Raw genomic sequence first — 23,596 nt, 5'->3', positions numbered from 1 at the left:
TCGCAGTCTGTGGCTGCCGATGGAACGGCGTCCCATCTCCACTCTTGCGTCAACCGCCGCCCGGCCTGTGACCCCCTCCCGTCTTGTGCAGCCGCTTGCCATGCGCTGCGATAGAGATCATCATAGATGCGGTCAAGAACATCAGAAAAGCAACTGGTCCGCTCCGTTCATAGCTCGTCTCCGATGCGTCCGTCCCCGGCTGGCCCTACTTTCTCCTCGGCCTGTGCATCTTAGGTCGACGCGCCAAACCCGAAGTCAGACGCTTCGGGGACATGGGGCAGACATGTGGCTCGGCCTTGCTAATAACCACACGCTATTATCAACATCGTCCCGGCGACAGGGGAACAGCCCGTGTGTCCGCTTCGAGCCGGGTTATTTGGACGTGCTATCGATCCCATACTCCCCAACTCCGAGCCTTCGTGGGAACTGAACGACCGAGCTCAAGTCTAATCACGTCTAATCATTCCATCATGCCGTCATGGCCTGAGAAGCGAGGGCCTTGTACCTCAATTTTCCGGTCTCTTCTCTCCCAGCGGCAGAGTTACCTCTGGTTTGCGCTCTTGGCAGGCTGGCGTAGGCGATGGCCCGACTGATGGAATCCAGCCAAGGCCCAAGTGTCGCCTCGAGCAATGCAAACCTCCGACGTTCGGGTTGTGAACCTCAAAACAATGACGGTTTCTTACAGGACGAGTATCGGCAACAGTCCTTCCAAGTGACCGCGATCTGAGATCTGAAGTTCTCCGCATTAGCACATAACCAGCTATCCATTACCCCGGCTCTACAGCCACCTCGCGGAGCCCAATCCTGTCGGTACAAAAGAAAGCGTAAGACACGGCATGAGCCCAATGGACGTTGTCGCTACCGGCTACCGTTGTTCTCATTAGCCTAGCCAACGAGTATTGACCTTCACACGTCGTCAATTTCGACCGCGGCCGCTCCGATGTCCAATTTAACACTTGAAGGCTGCTCATCCTCGGTACCGGTGCTCCCGGAAGAATAACGTCTAGGCTTTCTCCAATAGTCAACTGGGATCTTTGGCCCTAAGCCAGTTCCTGTTACTTACCAGCTTACATTCGTCCGTCCGCTGGACCTGCTTCCTTCCCAAACTTAAATCCGCCTGGTCATCTGGGGCAACACGTTCTGTGCTGATCAATTGGTACCGTTCGTTCGCATGACGCGCCAAAGCTCTGCTGGTGTTTCCCCGAAAACTTCGAGCGGCGCATTTCAGCCGATGTCGAGGCATCCAGCCCGAGGAACAAAGCCTGCCTGCATGCGAGAGGCTGGGCCGGGCGCCCCTGCAACTGCAATGAGATGGCGGGTGCAGTCGATGAAGAGGGGTACCGCATCGGTAACGGGAACCTTGGCGGCGGACGACGCAGTGCGACATGCGAGTAGTCCATACCACTACGCTACTCCGCATGAACAAAGAGACGAGTCGCTGTGAGTGTTGCTGCTGAAGGGGGTGGGAAATGGAAGATAGTACCAGCGCCACTTAACGACACTAGGCCCAATGGGAGTCTCCTTCAAAGGGTTCATCACCCGAAATGTCACCCCAACACACGAGTTTTTCAGGCACAACGGAGACATTAACAACCCCCCCTCCCTCGGTCCCGAGGAACCACACTGCCTCGAATGGAGAGGGAAGACGGCGCAAAGCACAAAAGCAACCCACCGCTGGGCTATATGGACACTTGTCAGCGTCGATGGACGAGGCGCCCCATCATCTCCCGTTCTCCCGTCCGGTCTTTCGCGTCGGCACGGCGTGCGTCTGGATCAGACTTCAGCATGGCATGCCGGCGAACCATTGCATCGACGAGCTGCAGTGCGGCGGTACTGGCGGTCTCCCGGCCATCCCATTCCCATTCCCATTCCCATGTCATGCCATGCCGCCTTGCGTCGCTCCCCTCCTCTTCTCTCCACACGCCACACACACACGCCCCTGGATCCCTGACCTGAACCCCTGGGCCCAAAGAATTTTAGCAGGGCGAACCAAGAAAGGGTAGACCAAAGAGGCACAGAAAGAGAGGCAGGGCAGGCATGTTGTCAGCGGGCCAGCTCGCCCAGGTTGTGGACTGGACGGAATGGTGATGGACTGGCTTGACTTTTGCGTGAAGCTCTGCGTCAAGCCCACTCTTCCCAGCAACTATTGCTTGGTCTCTCCACTCATCTAATAAAAATAGGCCCTGCAACTAGGTGTTGGGGCCAGGGAAGTGCGTCGAGAAATCAGAGAAGCAGACGAGCAGCAGGAGACTAGGCACTGAGAGAGGTAGCAGCCGCCTTTTTTCTTGTTCACGTTAACTTTGGCATCCCCTGCTCGGCCTTACCTGGCCTGCCTTAGCCGTTCCTCGCCTTGTCTTGTCTACCTACTTACTGATCAGATCGCCTCCTCCTTTCCACATTCCCACTCATTCGCTCCAACCTCCCGACCCTCGCTGTTGCTGTCATCATTTGCTGCATATCCTCTCGTGTCGTGCTCATCCGTCCCGCGACTCGATATTATTTCTTGTTCATTTATTCGATCGTCATATCCTAATACCCCAATTTTCATCCTACATCCCCCCGGTCTGCCCTGCCCGCCTCGACTGCCCGTCTGCTTGCCCATGATCATCGTCTTCACTGGCCTTGTATAGCCTGGGTCCAGCTTTCTGCATCTTTTTGCGTATGGATAAAAAGTTTGAATGAGATCATACGGCCTTCGGATGCACGCCGCCGCACACGTTCTATAGACTAATATTCATCTCGTCCTTCGACTGTCACCTCGTCTTGTCTTGCTGGAAACCCCCTTCGGTAAGTCATCGAGCCATTCCTCTAGTCATCTCTCATCCCTCAGCCCAAGCCTATTCATGGCTGCGTTTCCCCCCTTTTCATTCGCGACATCACGGCGCGCGGGGAACCATTGATCGCTAGGCCTGGTCCATCGCTAAGGCTGCTGGCGGGCTACCTTGCCGCAATACCCTCATTGCCTGGTTCCTGGGTCCACGGCCGGCCACATTTGGCCCATTCGCATAAACTTTCACGATACCTCACGCAGCCAGTAGGCACACCACAGTTCACAGTCACGGCTGACACTCTGGGTTCTCTCCCTACGCAGTATCGCCTCGCTTACCACGCTCTTGTATCACGCTCCGCTTCGCCCACTGACACGAGCCACAAACAAAAGCCTTTCCGAGTCTCAGCTACCTGTCGTCATCCCACATCGGCTGACCCGCCTCGTATCGTAATTTTTTGCGGTCCCCGACCCGAGGCGAAGGACAATCCCCCAGGGCCGATTCCTCTCGACATCCGCCCTCGATTTATTGCTTGTAAACGCACACCGATCAGATCCCGCCGGGGAACATCAATTTGCCGTCACTCCATATGCCTAGATTCTCGGTATCCTTCGGCAGGCGGCGATCGACCCTCAACTCGGAGGAGTTCCAGGACGAGCCGGCAGCGACATCGGGGGAGCGTCCGCTGTCCTTCCGCGTCCTTGAAAGGACCGAGATTGGAGGGCAAAAGTCGTTTGACGGGGGGCATAGGCTGCTCAAGGCGGCGACGACCGCGATCCCCCCCAAGCACAATTACCCGGACCTGTCTCTCGAGGATAACAACATGTTTGCAGACACGAAGAACAACCGGTATGTGCATCCAATCGTTTTCCTTGAATCATTTCCATTTCAAAACACATTCTCGTCCGCGGGGGGAGAAGGAAGTTGGATACGCGGCCGAGAGAGAAAGCAAGAAGAAGAAAAAGTTGGTATGCATTCCACAGCGGCATGTCTCGGACTCGGCGGTGAACTGCTGGCCCGGCTGGCGGTGGTCCTCTTTCTCTTTGTCTCTACCTCCCCCCTGTCAGCAATTCATTTCAGGGCCACGGCAAGGGTTGGGTCTAACGTTGACTGACTCAGCTTAAGGGGAAGTGGGTCATCTAATACCACCAAAACAACCTCGACAGATACTTCTTCGCGCCACAGCAACGTCTCGACCACACCGTCTTCGGCTGACCTCGGCCACCAAGGGGCTCAGGAAGAATGGAAAACTCCAATTAAGAAATCACACACCGACGTGCCAGCTCCCAAGCACAGCTCCGGTGGATTCCTCAGCAAAGCCGGCAGGACCTTTTCCTTTGGCGGTCAGAAGAAGAACCAGGCTTCCGTTCCATCCGCCGACGATCATCCCCTACCTCCGCCGCCCTTGCCGCCTAAGGCCTTGGAGTACGACCACAGCCGGAGGCCGAGAGGGTTGACAGAATCCACGGACAGCACGGCTACGCCACCAAACCTCGGCGAGGAGAATTTCGCCCTCAACTTTGGTAGTGATTTTGGTAATATGTTCAAAGGGTCCGGATTTGACAAAAGAGCCAGCCAAATGACGCTTCCCGGTAACGACATGTCCAACTTGGGACCACGCTCCCTCACCACCAACCGAGTCAACCAACCCCAACCATCCCCCATCAAGATCGACAAGTCCACAAAGGTTGAGTCTTCGCCCTATTCGTGGAGCAGCCAGCACTCAAACGACAACCTGCTACATTCCGGTTCCAACTCCCCTACCGCCACTGACCGCACATCCGTACCCCCGCCAGTCCCTCGGCATGGTTCGCCGCTAGCCTTCCGCAACAATGTGCCATCAGACATTATCGAAGACGAGGACGCCAATCTTTTGAAAGACTCAATGGTGGCCAATCGATTTCTTGGTGGTCCCAGCCAGCCTAACAATCCGTCTCCACCCGGGAGGTTTCGCAGAAATGAGGACACATTCTCGACGGCTTGGGACGCGACGGACAATAAGGAGGAAGAAAACATGTTCGACAACAGTAGAGCACAACCACCGAAGCCGCCCACACATCGCTACACATCCAGCAACAACAACCCAAGTCCCCCTCGAAACAAAGTCATGACTCCCGCCGAGTTCGAGAAGTACCGCCGGGACAAAGAGCGCCGGGACAGTGCTAGCGAGACGGCAAAGGCATCTAACGACAGCCGAGATGATGATGAGGACCAATATGATGACGATGAGGATGACATTGAGAAAGCGAAGCAGGCTGCCAAGCAGAGAAGGAAGCAAGAGGCACACATGGCCGTCTATCGCCAGCAAATGATGAAGGTGACGGGCGAGTCGCCAATGTCCGGTCCCTCCGGTCAGGCTTCCCGGCCAACCCTGTCTGTATCACTCAGCACACCCAACCTGCCCAACCTAGCCGTGCCTGCTGGCCCGCTAACCGGCAGGTCAGAGGGTTCCGAAGGAGAAGAGGATGAAGAAGTTCCGCTCGCTATCCTGGCCGCACACGGCTTCCCGAACAGGAACAAGCCGCCCGTCCGACTCATGAACATGGCATCAAACCCTGACTTGCGGTCGTCCGTTCAGTCGCAGTCTGCCCAGCCCCCCAGACCCGGATCAAGCATGGGCGAGGGTACAGGACCGAGAGGAACCAGCGGCGGGCACCTCCCTGCGTTTGCGAGAAAGCTGCCGCAGGATCCGTTCCTCGGTGCCGGGCTCATCAACGCCCCTCCCCGAGAGTCCTTGACTTTCGGCGGAGGTTCCCCTGCGCCAGGCGCTCAGCCGCCATCAGTGCCCATGGGCGGTCTGGTTGGCGTGATTGCCAGTGAGGAACGATCCCGAGCCATGCGCAGAGGCAGCCCCAACATAGAGGCACAAAACGTCAACCCCTTCACGGGTGCTCCAGTCGACCCTATCGCCGGAGTTCCCCCTCAGATGATGTATAGCAACATGAACGGAATGAACGCCATGGGCAATGGTATGGGAGGCATGTCTCAGATGCAGCAGATGCAACAAATGCAGCAGATGCAACAGATGCAGCAGATGCAACAGATGCAGCAGATGCCTCAAATGCCTCCAATGCCTCAGATGATGCTTACACCCGGAGACCAGGCCCAAATTCATATGACCCAACAGATGCAGCAGTTCATGCAAATGCAGATGCAGTTTATGCAGATGATGGCGACGCCAAACCAGAACATAAACGGCATGGCACGACCCATGAGCCATGTTGGCACTCCTTCCATCCACGACGCCCAGAGACAGTCATTCTTTGGAGACTCGATGTTGGAGCCTCCCCGGCTCGACCCCCGAACAAGAACTATGAGCATGGTGCAGCCTAGCTCATCCTCATGGATCCAACCTGGAGGAGGATATACCCCATCTATCCACGGAGGTATGGGCGGTGGCGGCGGGTTCGCCCCCAGCATCCACGCGCCAGGCGGCGGGTATGCCCCCTCGATCGCACCTTCGGAACGCAGCAACGTGGGCTTACCAGGGCGCTACAGGCCCGTGACGCAAGCTCCTCAACCTTTGGATTCCGGCCGGCGCATGTCGGTCATGTCGGGGGCCATGGGATGGGACCAGCCACCCAAGGTCATGCAACACCAGGATAACAAGGCGCTTAACAAATCCGGCAACAACTCGGATGACGACGACGAGGAGGGATGGGCAGCGATGAGGGCCAAGAAGGAGAAGAAGAGGGGCATGTGGAGGACGAAGAAGAGCATTGGCAGCGAGATTGGCGCACTAATTTCGTAAAGATGAACACATGACGCCATGTTGGGAAAAGGGGTGTAGAGGGGGAAACCGGAACATGGAAAAAAGACTGGACATACAAAAATCACAAACGCACCACGCAACTCATTCGGGCGTGTTTGGGTTTTTTTCGCTTTGGGTTGGTGTTGGCCTCATTGAAACACCACGCCCTGTGTATATTCTAGGAAACATCGTTTATTGGGCGTCGCTGCGGGACTGAAAGAGCAAGATGGAATGGCTTGGTTGATTACAAAGTCACGTTAGACGGCTCTTGGTGCAATAATCTACTAATGTTGGAGAAAACATGAAGTTACGGGCGAAATTTCTTGCTACTTATTCCCCGTGTTCCGAGGCGTGTCCATTGAGTTGTCTGTCACCAGCACAAAGTCAGGTAATCTTTGCAAGATGGATTCTCAATGGGCCGACCAACCCCTTTATCCATGATAAATAGACCGGTCAGTGGTGGCATGTTTTATTTCTTTCTTTCTTTTTTTGAGTCTTGATTTTCCCAATGTTTAAAGGTTTTCCCCTTCCTCCTGGCAAAAAGACGGTAAAATTTACTCGATCTTGCCCACAGCCCATGCCTTGCGCTTGACGCCCAGCTCGACAGCGGCAAGACCCCAGTCCTCACCGTGGTTGTGCCCTCCCGAAGTAATACCTGCGCGAGCCTGGGCCTGCTCGTCATTGAGGACGGTCAAGACACCGAAAACGACGGGGACACCCGTGTCGAGCTGGACGCGCATGAGACCGTGGGAGACGGAGTCAGCGATGTACTCGAAGTGCATGGTCTCGCCCTTGATGAGGACACCAACAGCGATGATTGCGTCAAACGGTTGGCCGTTGGATTCGGTAGGGAGAGAGGTCAGGTCCGTGGTCGACGAGCCGAGGAGGTCACCGGCGGAGGTGCCAGTGCCGGATTGTGCGGATTGGACTTGGGAGGCTTGGTAGAGTCTGGTGGTTGAGGGCATTGTTAGCTCCTGCTTGTTTGCCCGCCTGCTTGGAGACGGTGGGAAAGCCGGCGCAAAGCACAGGCGGCTGTCTCTCTCGATGGAGGGGTAAAGCAAGCTTTCTCGCCCAGTTAGTTCATCTTACCTCTGTACGGCGATGGGGAGCTCCCAGGATCCCGGGACGGACTGGATGACAATGTTGGACTCCTTGACGCCGCAGGCGAGGAGCTTGTCCTTGGCGCCCTTGACGAGGGGCTCGATGATGGTCGCGTTCCAGCGGGCGTGGACGATACCGATGCGCAGGCCGGTGCCATCGTGCTCCTGCGGGGTCGGTCCCTTGATGCCGGACATTTTGGAGGTGAAGAGGGGTATCTAGAGTAGGGTAGCTGGATCTGTCTTTCGATCTCGAGGCTTGAGAAAGAGAGGTGGAAATGAGCTTTGGCGGGGTGTTTTTGCGATGGGTAGGTAGTGTGGGAGCTGGAGCTGTTTGGCTTATGAATCGCTCGCTCAGCACCACATTTGTCGGATTGGCAGGGCGGGCTGGCTCAGGAACGAGGACCTTGTGATGCGGGGCATGGGTTTGAGGTCTTGCGTGCCTGGGAGAGCAGATGCGGGGCTCACCGTCCTTTGGATCTTGCTGTAAACCCTGTAGGAAAGGGCGGCCATCAGCTGGGAGAAGCTTGTTCCCGATCTTCCTCCGCCGGCTGGGAACAGCTGGTGGCAGCGCTACTCCGTCTGTGGGGAAGGAATTGACTTACATGTCTCTTTCCTCTGGTTATGTTTCTCTCGCTAACTCTCGGCCCCAAGAAAGGAACCCTTTTCTTCTGTCCCAACACTCCCAACTTGGACTCTTTAAAGAAAATTATCAATAAAGACACATTATCATACCAGTTCCTCGTTCCCAATCACCCTAGCCCACCCCTCTAGGTTCTGCTCTGTTGCACACATGCCCCTCTTCGTCTACGTTGACTCCATCATTTAGTACACCATGTCCATATCTCAACTATCTCAATCAACAATCCGCCAGCTAGGTTCCGCCATTCTCATTGTATCTCCCGTATCTGTCATCAAGGAGCTCATTGACAACGCCATCGATGCCAACGCCTCCATCATTGAGATCAGCATCTCGGCCAACACTGTAGACAAGATCCAGGTTCGAGACAATGGCCATGGCATTAACGCCCAGGACTACGATGCCCTCGGGCGACGGGCTCATACCAGCAAACTCCGGTCCTTCGAGGAGCTCCAATATAAGGGGCGCCAGACGCTTGGCTTCCGCGGCGAGGCCCTGGCGAGCGTGAACATAGTCTCGAAACTCCGCATTACGACGAAGACGGATCAAGATAAAGTTGCAACCTTGCTCACGCTGGATCCAAAATGCGGGGGTGTATTAGACAAGAAGCCGGTGCCGGGTTCTGTGGGAACGACGATGGACGTCTCAGACATGTTTGCAACCCTACCGGTTCGCAGACAGCAAGCCATCAAGGAGAGTAAGAAATCATACGGACATATTAAGGAGTTGCTTTACACATGCGCACTCACTAGACCGCATGTTAGGATATCACTGAAAGTCCTCAATAACGACAAGCTGTACTGGTCGTATGCCCCCGGCAAGGGAGCTGATGTCAAGGAGGCAGCTCTCCAAGTATTTGGATCTGAGCTGGTTTCGCAATGTGTTTAGAAGACATACAGCGAGACCAATTATGACGCTCTAGACCTAACGCCGAAGCGACCAGATACGCCGGTATCGATCATACGACTCGATGGGTTTCTTCCGAGAGCTGATGCCGATCCCAGGAAGGTATCTGGCAAAGGCTATTTCATCTCAGTCGACTCAAGACCAATGTCCACCATGAGAGGAACTATGAAGAAACTAATAGGAATTTACAAAAATCATCTACGCAGCTGCATGGACGTCGAAGCCCAATCACAGGTAATTTCCAATCCATTCATAAGACTCAATATTGAATGCATCCTTGGAAGCTACGACCCAAATGTGACGACGACCAAGGACGAGGTTATCTTCGCCAACGAGCCAAAGGTTTTGACCTTATTCGAGAAAATGTGCAAAGAACTATACGTATCAACCGGAATTGATTCTGGAATACCCGAAAAAAAAGGGTCAATGGAACATTTACAAGGCAGACATGAGAGTCCGGATCTCCTTCTAAGGGACGATGGAGAGCAGGTCGGCGAAAAGCTCCGAGGCCTGCTGTTGGCCGGTTCACAAATTGCGGATGAGGCGCTCACCTGTCTATCTTCACTCAACTCCGGAAACCACCCTGAAGGCTCTCCGGGTAGACCACGCCACAATGACCATTCAGATGTCATCAGTACAGTGCAGGAAGAGAGCCACTCCATCATCATCGAAGACAAACCAGGGAAACTCCAGAAGAGTCCCGCGTTTGACCAACAGACATCATTGCCGGTTACCACTAAACTTTCATGCGAGCCGGAGTCAACCCAGTCTCTTCTTCGAACTGTCTGGGAAGTGTATATGGCAAGGGGTGGGACTGCAAGCCCAGAGGGCAATACACAGACAGTCCTTCTCGGCCCCCCGCAGACGGATATAGTTGAGTATCTCAAATCACAGCGAATTAAGCAGACACAACGTGAAGAGCCAAACCCATGGTCCCTCGCCAAGAAAGCGACCGAAAGATATAGTACGCATCATGACGATAATCCCGCTTCTCAGAGTCAAGCCATCCAACGTAACAACAGCGTGAGTGACACAGACTCCCACGAGCCACCCCATGCCCCTCATATCGAAGGGCTCCAGCAGGAAGTCTGTAGAAATGTGGCAGAACAGAGTACCGAAGACCCACGCCGTCCGTGCCAGCAGTTTGGACGCCTTCGGGTAACTGCAGCACAAAGGGAGAATTCATACGAGGTGGACCACATCGAGCCACCGATACTGCAACGCCCAGCCGCCATACCTGGTGATTTCCAGGCTCTGAGACACCAAGACCGGCGAAGAATTATCAGAGATGGGGAGCAATTCCAGTCATTCGGAGTGAGACACAGCTATGATAACCTAGAAATTGGACCCGAAAGAGGCCCAGGCATTCGCCAACGCGCATACGCCCAAACACCGCACCCTTTTCCCAACTGTGGCCAGGAGAGTGTCTTTGACACGCCCCCACCTTCCTCCAGCCCATTGCACAAGCCGTCTCGGATGCTCATACGTGTCGGGCAAAGTAAAAAAAAACAGAGAGTACCGGTTCGCGATACTGAAGAAGCAGCACCGATGTTATACCCTTTGGCAAATAAGCTGAGACAAAGAAATATTAATTTCGGCGTGGGAATTGCCCAGGAGCCTCTTAGGCCCGACAACATACCGGATGACTGTTACCCAACGATGGAGCTCAAGCATGGTGGTAATTTGAATAGCATCACTGCTATGGCAGAAACAAGACGCTCACGCCATCGTGCCAGTCCCGGCCCAACGGAGGGAGAGATGAAGATGGCCCTTGAAAGACTGGACGCTCTCCGCCCAAGGGTTGAGACCACTGACTGTAAAAAAAATGAGGAGCTGTCTGAAGAACGCGGCAGATCACTATCTAGACAACCAACTACAGCTCTGTCTGAGATATCGTCGCAAAGTTACCTGAGAACAAGACTGACGCCCGTGTCAAGGTCAAAAAATAAACCACATAGGCGGACGAGGTCGGAGCTGCTACCATTTGAGAAGCCTTTCTCGGATTCCTACAGGCATATGCAGTCACTTACACCTGATCTTACTGAGATACGGGAGCAGACCATTAAAGCATCCGATCACGATCTATATGTCCTTACAGGCGTCCAAGAAACGGCATTCTCCCTCCAGCCAGCCGAGATGGACGATGTCAGCAACAAGCTTCAAGAGATTATAGAGATCTGGGTGTACGAGGAGTATGGCGTCGAGTTGGAACTTGAGATCAACATTGGTACATTGCTTGAGAGAGATAGGGAATGAAACATGGGATGAAAACGGCGCGAAACCGAACCTGGCGATGGAAGGTTAAATTGTATTGATGTTTGAGACGAAAATTGCTATATATTGCATGGAACCAACAAAAAACCAGAAGAGATGACGATAGGAAATCATGCCGATCGCTTAATCCAGACCCTGATGGTTGCCTAACGTGCAATATGTTCGTGGGGCTCTTGTGTTTCATGGTCCTTCTTGATCTAGGGTCTCTTCACGACCTGATATCCTGTGCGTCTTCAATGCCTCATTTCCACCGGCCAACCTAGTTGGCCTGTCCGCTATGTCTGCCCTCAGCCACTACCCGGTACAAAACCACGCATCGGAGACCTGCTGCATGTCTTAGGCGACAGTCCCCATCACTCGTCAAACTCCCATGACACTCGGGCCTGGATGTTGTTGCCGTCGCTGGGTGATGCTCCGCGATGGGGGCTCCTGCAAGGCTGGGATATTTATTGGCAGTTCACGGAATGAAATGGAACACGGTGAACGAAGTTGGGGCAGGGGGCGCGTTTGGTCAGAGGTATGTCGCCCGTCCACGAATATGCCTGGGAAGCTTGGAGGGCCTCGTTTTGGCCGCCCATCCCGGATACGATTATACAACGAAGCCTTCCCCACAGTGTCAGAAGCTGGGCCTCCAGACGAGTCTGGAGGCCATTCCCGAGTTTCTATTCTTAGAGGGACGACTGCCACAGCTCAACTACGCATATTGGGTGTGGGCTAGGCCATTGGCTGAGGGGGAGAGTAGTTGCAGTGACAACACCCGTTACCGTATCACACACGCGTACACAGTCTCTGTGTTGTCATATTGTTTTCATCACTCCGGAGGGGAGATATGGTAGGAGGCCTATGGCTTATAGTCGCAGAATAGGAGGGGCTTCTGTGGAAAGGGTGTGCCGGGTGGGATGGCGGCACTCCGTGACACGGCATGATTAGCACGGCAACGGGTGGGGGGGAAAGTTGGGAGGGCACATCGTATTTTCAAGCTGGCTAGCCTACATTTCCGCAAGGGCCGCAGTAGCCGAACTTTGTGCAGTACGCCGGGCCCCCAATATCCGCCTCGGTGCGTTTTACGCAGGACAAGTGCACGTAATTGACTCGGGACGTAGTGTGGCTTGTCATAACGGTGCGAGTGAGGGGAGCCGGCAGCAGTGCCCCACGACTTTGACTCTCTGGCGGCTGCTAGTCTCACTTTTCCTGGAGGGTAGGGCTGCGCTGTGCTGACAGTCCTGTAGCGGGACAGTGGTAGACAACTGTCAAAGTAAAAAGGACGACATGGTGAATATCATTTCGCACGGGGTTAGTATGGTTATTTGCTGCGTAGCGTCCTCGCTGGTTCTTAAGTCTTCCCTACTCTTACAGTACGTATCTCAGCGGCCGACAGGCGAGCATGGAAGGGAAATGTGATGCGGCTCGGATGAGGCGCGGAAGTCAATTGAAGCCCCCCGATGCACTTATACTGCGAGTATACCTGGTAAGCACCTCTAGGGATCGGGATTGCCTTGGGACCATACTGCTTCGTGTCCTGTAGAGTAGAGTAAAAACGAATAATACGTATACCGATGGCATCGCGGAAACTCGGTGTCCGTGGTATCCGGCACTTCGGCCTATAGGTGGCGAGCTTGAACCAAGCAAACGAGGCAATTTATATAGATGGAGACGGGTTGTCGAGTGACTGAGCCGGCTGTCATTGAGGTTATACAAAATCGCGATATGGGAGTGGTGTTTCCATCGGGACGGCGAACAACGACGGAGATGTGGAGACTGCAGAGCGCCGGTCGGGCGGTTCTAAGGGTGTACTGGTTCCGCGTGAGTGGCTGCATAAGCAGCTAGCAGCATAGCATATCTGCACACAGTTTATACGCGTGAAGGACCTCTCTCGGCTGTTTCCTCAATTCCAGCCGATGCTGAAAATAGCAGAACCAGTGAGTGAGCGCAGGGGATAGGGGCATTGGCTTGTGCAGTTCGTATCAGGGCGTGAAGGAATGCGATCCTCATTCTGTTCTCTGTGGACGGGGCGCGGTGTGATTGGTTTAGTCAACAGGCAGATGTGAGCAGTTGCTGGATGATGACGGTGACTGCCAGGGTTGATAACAGAATATTTCACGGGGCCAAATCCCCTTGACGGGCCCTTTTTGCTTGTTACATCAGCTCCGTAACTTATGTAAGATAGCATGTTGCCGGAAAGCGGATTATGCTGCAATAAGGTAGACGTAGACTAATCAACTGTGGTGTACTCTGCAGTCCAAGTTTGTGTGGTACGAAGGAAGCACCCAGTTGAACGATGGGGGTATAATATATCAAGTTATACATGGAGAAGCCGTCAATCACAATTGAAACGCTGATCCTTGTTGGCATTGTTTCCTTGCTGGCTGCTCGGGTTTTGTGGCTCGGTTCAGAATCGACACGTCCTCCTGGCAATAGGTGTGGTGCAGGTATTCTTTTTTGGTCCGGGGCGTCACAGATGTTGTTGCGGATTGGACGGATCGCCCTGCCCTGGGCGCAACCTGGTTGCGCGATGCCTTGGAAGTGGGATAGTGGGATATCCTGGAGACAAGGGGGATCTTGATGCGTTGGTTTTACTGTTTCTGCTTTTTTCTTGTGGCAGTTGTTATCGCAAATGGTATTGGTGACGGCGCTTGGATTTGCAGGCCTCGACAAGGAGAATTCTCGGGTATTATGTCGATCGTGGCCCAGGGTTTCGTCTGAAGTCATAGTTGTGTACTGCCACTTTCTTTGTCCAAGTCGACAACCCCGGTAGGCTGGCCAATGCGCGCCCGTCTTCATCTCCGTCCAAATTCATCATCGGGGATGCGAAATGCCGGTCGGTAGCCGGATTGAAAGGCGGGGGGACTTCTGTCAGGTCAAGCATTGGTATACAACCTACATTGCCATTTCGACATAGGGTTCGTCCCAGAGACAGGGAGAGACAACCAGGGCAGACCGACGGGTATCTGCTAACGCTTTTGGCGCTGGTTCCGGTTCTGGCAGATTGGCGATGGTGGCCTTGGAATTCTTTTTTGATAGGGGGATTGTGGCCATTGAATGGTGGAATTCGACATCCCACACACCGCAAACGATGGCAGCGCTTTTCTGGCGCAGGCAGGCAGTAATCAAAGGGGTATAGTATACTCGTGGGTGTGGTGATGTTTAGTGTGGCATGTATGTCTAGGACGTCACGCGACTAGGCGGGCTTCTCGTCAGCAACTGGACTTTGTGCCGATTGATCTGTGTGAGATGGTGCCTTGCAAAGTTATTTGACGCTGGCTGGCGTGTAATCCATATGAGACGTCGCCGGTGAAAGGCGAGACGGCGGCGGATGGCATTAGGCAGCATCTTGGCCAGAGACAAAGTCTAGAACCAACTGATAGCGCTGGATCGAGGTTATCTTAGTGGGAATATCACCCAGACGTCATAGTGTGCCAGCCTCGGGTTTCAGGCCGGGCGCTAGGCAAGCACAGCCTTTGAGAGCCTTTGAGAGACCTCCCCCCCTACCATCCATCGTTGGGGTTCCCTTTGATTTAGTGAGGTTCCTGGGTGTGCTAATACTAAAGCCATTCTACGGAGTAGGTACTTTGTGCTTTCTCTGGACGATGGGATGAGGAGGGGAGGGGGGGGGGAAAGGGTCCATCGCCCTAGATGTTATGCAGATAGGCCTTGGTCAGGCCAAGTGACGGGCGACAGGCGAAGAGACGGAATGAAGAGCGGGAGCTCTGCACCTGGGCAAAGCGAGGTGACTTTTTCGCTTTCCTTTTTTCCCCCTCTCCGGTTGCTGTCACCCACCCATCCACACCCACCTTAGCTGACTTGACCTGAATTGAACTGGGCCAGGCGGGCAACGACGGGGCTCGGCTGCGCCTTACTGAGTGGAGACTGCAGGTCTGACTGGGGAGGGCTAACGGGCAGCCAACCGGCAACGTTGAACACGCCCGGGGGCCCCTTGGGCCCTTGGGTTTCCTGGGCCTATGGCTTTTTTGGGGGATGGATTAATGGGGGAGGGAAAGAAACGGAACCTAGAAAACCGGCAGCCTTCCTGAGGGAGGACCTAGGTGCATTTGCAACGGTACCTCTGCTCCGGGTATCCATACTTGCGTTTCTCCTACCGTTAACGTGCATTGCTTTGCCTCGCCTTGGCTCGCAAGTTGCCGTACCACCGAATGGTAATTCGTACTGGCCTACCCCCAAAAACGTAACCAGCCAACGAACGCACTGATCGGTTCTCAAGAACTGACTGCACCCGAGAGGGGGGGGTCCTGGGCGTAGTGTATCGTATTCTGTCGTGCACATGGGACGGCACGGCATGGGGCAAGGGGCAAGGGGCATGGACTTCTCGACATGAAGGATGCTCAGCCACTGGGGTCTGCTGGAGCGTGTGCTTAACTTTCCGTGTCGCGACCTGTACGTAGTACGGATGGAGACGTCGAGAGGTTCCCAGGGTTCCAAAGTGGCAGAGTAAGGTGGCTCTGTTGCTGCGCTGGGCAACCGATCCGCACCTACCTGGACAGGCGCATGGACAGGGGCCCTCAAAGCAAAGCTAAGGTGCCGCCGCAATAAGGTCAAGCAACCAAAGGTACCATACCATGTATCCCTACATGCGCTGAAGTCCTCTCCCGCGCAACAACATCCCGTTCTTCCTGTCTGCACCTGGCGCGCATGCACCACCATACACACACACGCCGCTCAGTCAGACACACACACACACACGCACGCACACACCCATCCAACATTCCTCCCTCTCCCCTCTTCAAATTTCCTCCTTTCTTAGCACACGCCATCCCACTGCCATCCCATCGAACCAACCAGCCGACGGCCACGGGCCAGACAATACAAACCTACGAAGACAAAGAACAAAAAAAACAGGAGCCATCGGCATTGATCAAGACCACGACGCTGGGCGACCGAACCGAACCAAACCGAAGAGGAGACGACGACGACGACGACGATAACGACGGCGACAAGCACACGAGACGAGGCGACTGCTGCAGGGCCCCCAAGATGCCGAGATTCTAGCCTACGATTGCCGTGTTTCTCTTCCTTTTCTCTTCGCGCCTCTGTCGTCCACCCTCCCCTGCATTTCAAGCGCCTGCAGTACCTCGCCGACTACACGCCAACGGATACGCTGCTCCGAAACATGCGAATGCCTCCTTCTGCTCCTTTGCAAGACCTGCCCTATCTCGAAGGTGTTCCACGACATGCGGCCAATATTCGCACTGGACATGGAAAACGCGCATCTCCGCTGCCATTTCAATCCATGAAGTCTTCTCACTTGCTGTCAAGGCCGACTGCTCGCTCGCTCGTTCAAGGACCCCCATATCCTTCACGCTCGCTCGACATGCCTTGTGGCCGTAGCTTTCGAATACGGTCACTGCCGTCACCATCTCGCCTGTTTTCCTCCCATCTTCTTGGCCCGGTTCTTGTTATCCTTGCATGTCTACTAATACGGCCCGCCGCCGCCGTCCTGATCCCTTTCGACAACTGCCTGCCCGACAGCTACAGGAACTACGATCCATTACCGCTACAATGGAACCCTCTATACGTCGACGCTCGTTTTGATACCGACGACCCAGGACACAATCTTCAAATCATTGTCTGGGGAAATGTGTCAGGCTCCTACAAAACTGTAGAGCTGCCTGCTGCTACGAACGAATCTTATTGGGACAACCCCGAGCTGACCGATGGCAAATTGCTCGATTTTACGAATCCGGACTTCAAGGTCACAACACTCTCCAGCAAGGTCAACGTTTTGACCTACGAGCCTTTCGGCAATTTCTCAAGTTTTTGTAATTACAGCCTAGTCAATGGCTCATGCCCTCTTAGCCCGGTCTTCAACTCGACCGCCATGTAAGGCTCCCCGCAATGCCCGATTCCGTCCTAGCTAATCCGCCTCCAGTGAAAACCCGTATGGCAACCTGCCTTCGATAAACCTGACGGTTGACATGAATTCGTCGTATGCCTTCTCTTCGTTAGCTGCGACGCTGCTCATTCTCTACGGCGATGGCACAGCCAGGCACGTTGGCTGTGCCTCTGCCACAGTAACCCCCGATCTCGGTAGTCTCGCTACGCTACTGTGTTATCTGCCACTTGTCGTGCTCCTGTTCGTCGGATTCGCAACCATGTTCGCCTCCGTATTCAGCCCATGGGGGTCGACAGACATCTTCCACTGGACGACGAATTATGGACGGGATGCCGATTTGCTACGCTTAGTGACACCGGGATTTGGAGACTGCCTTCAGTATATACAGTTTGTTGCACTCACTGGTGGGCTGACCCTAAATTACCCTGGCTTTTACCAGCCAGTTGTGAGCCAGGTTGGTTGGTCCGCGTTGATGTTCAATGAGAGCTTCGTGAGCAAGTCACCGGGCTGGCAATCGATTCAAGACGGCATCTACGTAACGAACGGCTCCTACGGACTGCACCGATACGCACATTTGGTAGGCATGACAGATGTCGAGGACATCTGGGCTGGAACCATGATATGGATCTGCGTCATCGTTGCTGCTATCTTCGTTCTCGTCCAGCTCGGTTTCTTTCTTCGTTGGATACTTCGTTTTCTCAGCGATACCCCTGAAGAGGACCTCCGCGCCAAGAACATCCCCTTCTCTGTGGGTAATGTGGTACGGGTTGTGTTCAACTATTTCCTGCTGCCTATTGTGGCATTGTCGACGTTCCAGCTCGTCGTTGCCAGTCAGTCCCGCGCCTTCGCAGTGGCTCTGGCTGTCGTCACTCTCATCATCTTGATATGCTTTGCCGCATGGCTCCTGTACTTGATTTTCAGGACCAGGCCGAGAGCTGTTCTCTTCGACGACCTGCCGACTGTGCTGCTTTATGGGCCCCTCTACAACACATACTCAGACGAAGCGGCAGCCTTCGCTCTGATTCCGGTCACCTTGACCTTCATTCGTGGCATTGCGATTGGTGCTGTACAGCCGGTTGGGATTGCGCAGATTGTTCTCCTCGCCATCTGCGAAGTCATTCACGTTTTGACCCTACACGCCTTTCGACCTTTCCAGTCTCCGACATCAATGAACGCCTATCACACACTCTTCTCGGTGTTACGATTCACCACCGTAATGCTCATGGTTGCATTCGTGCCGCAAATGGGTGTTACAGAAGGCCCCAAAGGGTGGATCGGCTACACCATATTGCTCATCCATGCCTGCGTCTTGGTTCTCGGATTTTTCTTGAACGCCCTGCAGACTATCATCGAAGTTACTGCACGGCTTCTTGGCGCTGGGGGCGACGATACTCGGGGTCTTACTCGTGGCGGTCTGTCAAAGATATTCGGCATGCGCCAGTTGCAGCGTCGCACTTCTCGTAGAGAAAATGGACCCTCTCGAGCAAGCCAGCTGTCAACCACGGGCATGCTCGATGTAGACGAGACATCAAAGACGGGTTATGTAATGCGCGGTGGCAGATTACGGAGCGAGTCGGCAGGCAGTGGATTCCTCCTTCGAAGCCAACAGCGAAGCTCCTCCGCCCTCGACAGTATTGACCCATACACTGGACAAGGTCGCAACTTCGACAGCGGCAGCACCTTCACCCCAACTACTCCGGGTGAAGTAAGCACTTTCTCATTCTTACCGTCGCCCGCTGCCGCAACCCGGCCTCCCGCTGCCGTCACCGTCGAATCTGCTGATCCATACTATCGACCCCCTCGGCGCCGGGGCGAAACCCTTAATGGTTCATCTACGTCTCTACAGCACCGCGTTTCGGTTGCTGACTCACGTCGTTACAGCCAGGCGGGCACGCACCTGGGAGACGTTGCGGCAGACCTTGAAGCGCAGTTGTCGAGGGGTCCGACGCCAGCCCCACAGGCCATTAACCTAACCCCGAGAGCAGACTACTCAACTAGAGAGGTAGACTTCTACTATGGCGTCCGGGGACCGGCTTTGAACTCGGAGGGCATTGGCCGCAAATTGAGGACTGGTCCTGCTGACCCAACTAAGCCTATGGCCACGGCGGCAGGGTGGTTCCACAACTTATTTGGTGGGAAGACTAAGGAGAAGGGCAAGGGATTTGAGGTGGTGCGAAGCTCACGGATGCCGCCAGCCATGCGTGCGGCTGCTGATGCGGAATACGACGCGGAGCCCCCACCGGAAGGAATTCCGGTGGCAATGGGTGTCTTGAGAAACGGGCCTATAGAGTCCGATGACGATGAACCGAAGAACAAAACCCCAAGGAAGAACCCTGACAACTCAGAAACCACAGAGAACTTGCTTAACGACGATGGGGTGTCGGTAGTGTCGTCTGGCTCGGAAATTGAGGAAATCGGCATTCCAAAAGTGTCTGATGCACCGCCGATTTTGCCAGGAATTGAGAGTTCAGGCAGCTTCAGGCTGCCAAGTCGAGTTCCTTCCAAAGCAACCCGGACAGCCTCACAAAAACATAGGCGCCACTCCATGGAGTCCGACATCCCCGAGATTCCCCGAAAGAGTTCCAAGCGAGATTCGGGTATGGCACGTGGGCATTCGCCGACCCCTTCGTTCAACTTGATACCGCCCACGTCACCCATGGGCCCTTCAAGCGGTGAAATATTAGGAAACCCTCCCGTCTCGGGCAGTCTCGCTTCATCTCCTAACCCAGGTCGACTTCCCTTCGAGCGATCAGAATCACATCAAAAGCGACTTTCTTCCAACGGTTCATCTTTGGAAGAGTTCAATATTCGCAGGACGCCAAGTACTGAGCGGCCGACTAGCTATGGCACTGTCGCGCAACACAGTATCAGCCGAGTTGACCCTGGTTCTAACCAACAGGTGGACCTGCTAGGGTCTTCTGCTGAGCTTGTTGACGAACGAGGGCATTCGAGCAGGAGTTCCTCGGCAGGAGGCAGGGCTTACTGAGCGAGATATGATCTCTCTCTCATTCATGCGTGTTTTCTTATTTCAACTACCTGTCTCCTCGAGGCAGGAGCCTCTCAATTTTCGTGTATACGATGTATATATCCATAATAGCGGAACACTCGAGTCCCTTGGGCACCGAGCACACGGAACATGGGTTGGAAACGGAGTTTGGTTATCGTGTTCAAACTGGGGTGCTTATTAGCGATGGCGTATTAAAACGGACCAGGCTGGTATCTGATGGGCGGCCTGTAATTGTTCATGAGGGTTTCTTACTGTTTATGGGCAGCACTTTCCGATAGGGGACGGCGAAGAATTGTATCTAGTTTCGACACTGCCTTGCCAAGGTTGCTTAGTCTCAATCCAATACTTTAATGAAGAAGGTTCCAACACACTATGTACTCCTTTTCATCGTCTCTTACTGAACTACATACATGTGAATGACAGCGTTCATGGTGTGTTTTGGGTCTGTCCTGTCCGGGACTGTCGGGTCATTTGCTAATATTCGGGAAGACCGGACTGGCTGGAATGCAGACACACGGAATGCCTAGTAGGCCTTGTTGATTCTTGTGTATGTGGGGGGGGGGGGGACCAGGTTCAGCCTGTAATCCACGCCTCCTCTTTATGGAGACTTACGCTCATGAGGTTGAGTGACGGCGAACCTACGGAGGTGAGGATCGGTGAGTGCTAGACGGTTCGGTATAGCAACCCCACCATTGATATCATCGAGCTTATCGATAAGACGGCACAGCGTGGTGCGATAAGATTTTTTTCTTGGGCCGGCCCAGTTCGAACCCACCACGGCCAGCACCAGCCCGCGCAACTCACCTCTCATTCTCATTGCTCACTGCTTCACTTAAATGTCAAAAATCTTCCTCTTCACTCAGACAAGAACACCCCCCTTATACCCGCACAATCAAATAATACATACAACATGGCACCCACCCGCCCCAACAAAAAGTCAAAAAAGAGGACGGAGACGAAGCCCGGCAACCCGGCCCTCCTCCTTGTCGAGGCCGCCACAAAACTGCAAGAGGGCGACCTGGAAAACGCCGTTTCGGCCGCGAAAAAGGCCCTCGACAGCACGGGCAAGGGGGGCGACTACGAGCTGGCAACAGCGAATCTCCTGGGTCAGATCAGCGTCGAGATGGGCGAGGTCGACGACGCGAGGGCCTACTTCCTGCGGGCCGTCGAGCTCGATCAAGACGGCTCGCTCGACGAGCGTATAGGCGGCGGGCCGGAGAAGTTCCTGTGGCTGGCGCAGCTGAGCGAGGAAGGCGGCCGGGACAGCGTTGACTGGTTCGAAAAGGGCGCGCAGTCTCTCAGGGGCCAGATCCAGGCGCTCATTGACCTGCCCAAGAGGAACGCCGAGCAGGAGGCCGCGCTGGAGGAGAGGAAGAGGAAGCTGGGCGGCACACTTTGCGCAGTGGCGGAGGTGTACATGACGGACCTGTCGTGGGAGGCGGATGCGGAGCAGCGGTGCGAGGCACTTATTACCGAGGCCGGACTTGTCGCGCCCGACTCGGCGGAGACGTGGCAGACGGTGGCGAACGTGCGGATATCGCAGGAAAAAACGGACGAGGCGAAAGCGGCGCTGGCGAGGAGCTTGGAGTTATGGGTGAGCCTGCCTCCGCTGGACCCCAACGTGCCTGATTTCCCGACGAGGATCAGCCTGGTGCGGTTGCTGCTCGAGGTGGAGATGGAGAAGGAGGCTATCGAGGTGCTGGAGAGGCTCGTGGGCGACGACGACCAGAGCGTGGAGGCGTGGTATCTTGGCGGGTGGGCGCTTTTCATCGACGGTGAGAAGGCGAAGGCAAAGGGGGAGAAGAGCGAGGACGAGGAGGACTGGAAAACCACGTGGGATACGTCGAGGCGTTGGTTGATGCGCTGCTTGAGCCTCTATGTGGCTCAGGAGTATGAGGACGAGCGGCTAGGTGAGCATGCCAAGGAGCTGTTTGCCGCCATCAACAAGGAGCTTGGCGACCCGCCGGCTGAGGGTGAGGATGATGATGATGGCTGGGAAGATGCTGGCAGCGACGGCGACGAAGCGATGGAGGAGTGACCGGGTACATGGCATGGCTCGGAGGGGGGCAAGGGTTGGGTGGGTTGCCAATAGAAGCAACATCTCGCCTGAAGGTTTGGCTGATAAACCAAAACATGGAGTATGGAGTTTGGCACTGGGGAAAAAAATGTTCAAAAGTCACGACATCCTCATTTCTTTATGAAGAGTTCATTCATGAAGGCATATATATATATGAGGTTTATACTAGAACCAAAATCATTCCTTTTTTATTTTAGATCCCTCACTATACACCCAAAACGCCTGTGTAATAATGCACTCTCACGCCTTCGTAGGCAAGGCCCCCTACGCCGCCTCGACCTTGAGTTTGTCAACACCCTCCGTCAAACCGCCATCCTCTTCGTCTTCTTCAACCACCTTGCCAACCAGACCACGCTCCCAGAGCTGCTTCCCAGACAACTTAACGGGCTCCTTGATCTTCGCCTTCTTCAGCTCCGCGAGACGCTCTTCCTCCTCCTTCTGTTTCAGCTCCTCCATCTCCTTGAGGAAATCGGCACGCCACTTCAAGAAAGTCTCGGGTGTCACGGGCGTGCCGTGGAACTTCTTGTTCTCTTCGCGCTCAGCGGCGAGTAGGGCCTCCTCGTGCGCCTGGGCCTTCGCCTGCTTGCGCTCCTCGACGAGCGCCTCTGCCGCGTCCTTAAGGGTTGTGACGAGTGAGAAAATCATGGCCATTCCAAGGTTTTCTTGGATTGTCTCGTCGAGAGCCTTGAGCAGCTGCTCCTTGTCGTCCGCAACGCTGAACCACTCGTACGGGGCGGCGTTGGGCGTGGATTGCAAGTCGAGGAAGGGAGGCTCGTCGGGGTAGGCGTCTGGGTAGCGGACTTGGAGGTGCATCGTGGGCGGGTCATCTTCTTCTCCCGGGACATCGAGGGCGATTGATATTCTGAACTCAGTATCTGAAATGTCTGTGGTATATGGTGAGTGGCGCAGCTGGAGGTAACATGGCATGCCCATGGTGGGGTAATCGTACCTGTGATTTCCTCCGGGAAGATGGATTCGAGCACCTCACGCTCCTCGACCTGTTCTTCGCGCCCCATAACTGAAGTTTTGTTTTGGCTTTCGAAATCTGTTTGGCGGTTTTGTAACAAGACGTGCTGGTGCTGTGTGCTATTAAGTCTGTCGATGTAGGTGTAGCCGGTGGTTGAAAGATGCCTTCGATAGCACGAGGTACGTACATGCACCATGGTGGGGTTGTGAATTTGATCTGGCTTAGCGTTGTTCTGACCGCCCGGCAATTTAAATAAAAATT

The 23,596-nt window shown here is 54.6% G+C and overlaps 6 protein-coding genes across 6 annotated transcripts; 4 read left to right on the top strand and 2 right to left on the bottom strand.

Annotated features, from left to right (window-relative positions):
- Nucleotides 1-3,357: 3,357 nt before the first annotated feature.
- EsH8_VI_000658 (uncharacterized protein) lies at nucleotides 3,358-6,519 on the top strand (the record flags this gene model as incomplete). Its single annotated transcript, XM_083271911.1, has 2 exons — nucleotides 3,358-3,617; nucleotides 3,888-6,519. The coding sequence occupies 2 exons, from the start codon at nucleotides 3,358-3,360 to the stop codon at nucleotides 6,517-6,519; spliced, it is 2,892 nt and encodes a 963-aa protein (XP_083127085.1).
- A 554-nt stretch (nucleotides 6,520-7,073) lies between these two features.
- Nucleotides 7,074-7,814, bottom strand: EsH8_VI_000657 (lumazine synthase RIB4; the record flags this gene model as incomplete). The annotated part of the gene is made up of 2 exons (XM_083271910.1): nucleotides 7,074-7,467; nucleotides 7,609-7,814. The coding sequence occupies 2 exons, from the start codon at nucleotides 7,812-7,814 to the stop codon at nucleotides 7,074-7,076; spliced, it is 600 nt and encodes a 199-aa protein (XP_083127084.1).
- A 637-nt stretch (nucleotides 7,815-8,451) lies between these two features.
- On the top strand, nucleotides 8,452-9,144 carry EsH8_VI_000656 (uncharacterized protein; the record flags this gene model as incomplete). Its single annotated transcript, XM_083271909.1, has 1 exon — nucleotides 8,452-9,144. One exon carries the CDS (start codon nucleotides 8,452-8,454, stop codon nucleotides 9,142-9,144), a length of 693 nt encoding a protein of 230 aa, XP_083127083.1.
- Nucleotides 9,145-16,561: 7,417 nt separating this feature from the next.
- EsH8_VI_000655 (uncharacterized protein) lies at nucleotides 16,562-20,270 on the top strand (the record flags this gene model as incomplete). The annotated part of the gene is made up of 2 exons (XM_083271908.1): nucleotides 16,562-17,271; nucleotides 17,321-20,270. The coding sequence occupies 2 exons, from the start codon at nucleotides 16,562-16,564 to the stop codon at nucleotides 20,268-20,270; spliced, it is 3,660 nt and encodes a 1,219-aa protein (XP_083127082.1).
- A 931-nt stretch (nucleotides 20,271-21,201) lies between these two features.
- EsH8_VI_000654 (ACL4 family protein) lies at nucleotides 21,202-22,329 on the top strand (the record flags this gene model as incomplete). The annotated part of the gene is made up of 1 exon (XM_083271907.1): nucleotides 21,202-22,329. One exon carries the CDS (start codon nucleotides 21,202-21,204, stop codon nucleotides 22,327-22,329), a length of 1,128 nt encoding a protein of 375 aa, XP_083127081.1.
- A 303-nt stretch (nucleotides 22,330-22,632) lies between these two features.
- On the bottom strand, nucleotides 22,633-23,384 carry EsH8_VI_000653 (RWD domain-containing protein; the record flags this gene model as incomplete). Its single annotated transcript, XM_083271906.1, has 2 exons — nucleotides 22,633-23,252; nucleotides 23,318-23,384. The coding sequence occupies 2 exons, from the start codon at nucleotides 23,382-23,384 to the stop codon at nucleotides 22,633-22,635; spliced, it is 687 nt and encodes a 228-aa protein (XP_083127080.1).
- Between the last annotated feature and the right edge of the window lie 212 nt (nucleotides 23,385-23,596).

Source organism: Colletotrichum jinshuiense, chromosome 6, assembly GCF_051148585.1.
Source record: "Colletotrichum jinshuiense chromosome 6, complete sequence".
Classification (NCBI taxonomy): Eukaryota; Fungi; Ascomycota; class Sordariomycetes; order Glomerellales; family Glomerellaceae; genus Colletotrichum; species Colletotrichum jinshuiense.
The sequence above is the reverse complement of the archived record's forward strand: the minus strand, read 5'-3'. Positions and strand labels throughout refer to the sequence as shown.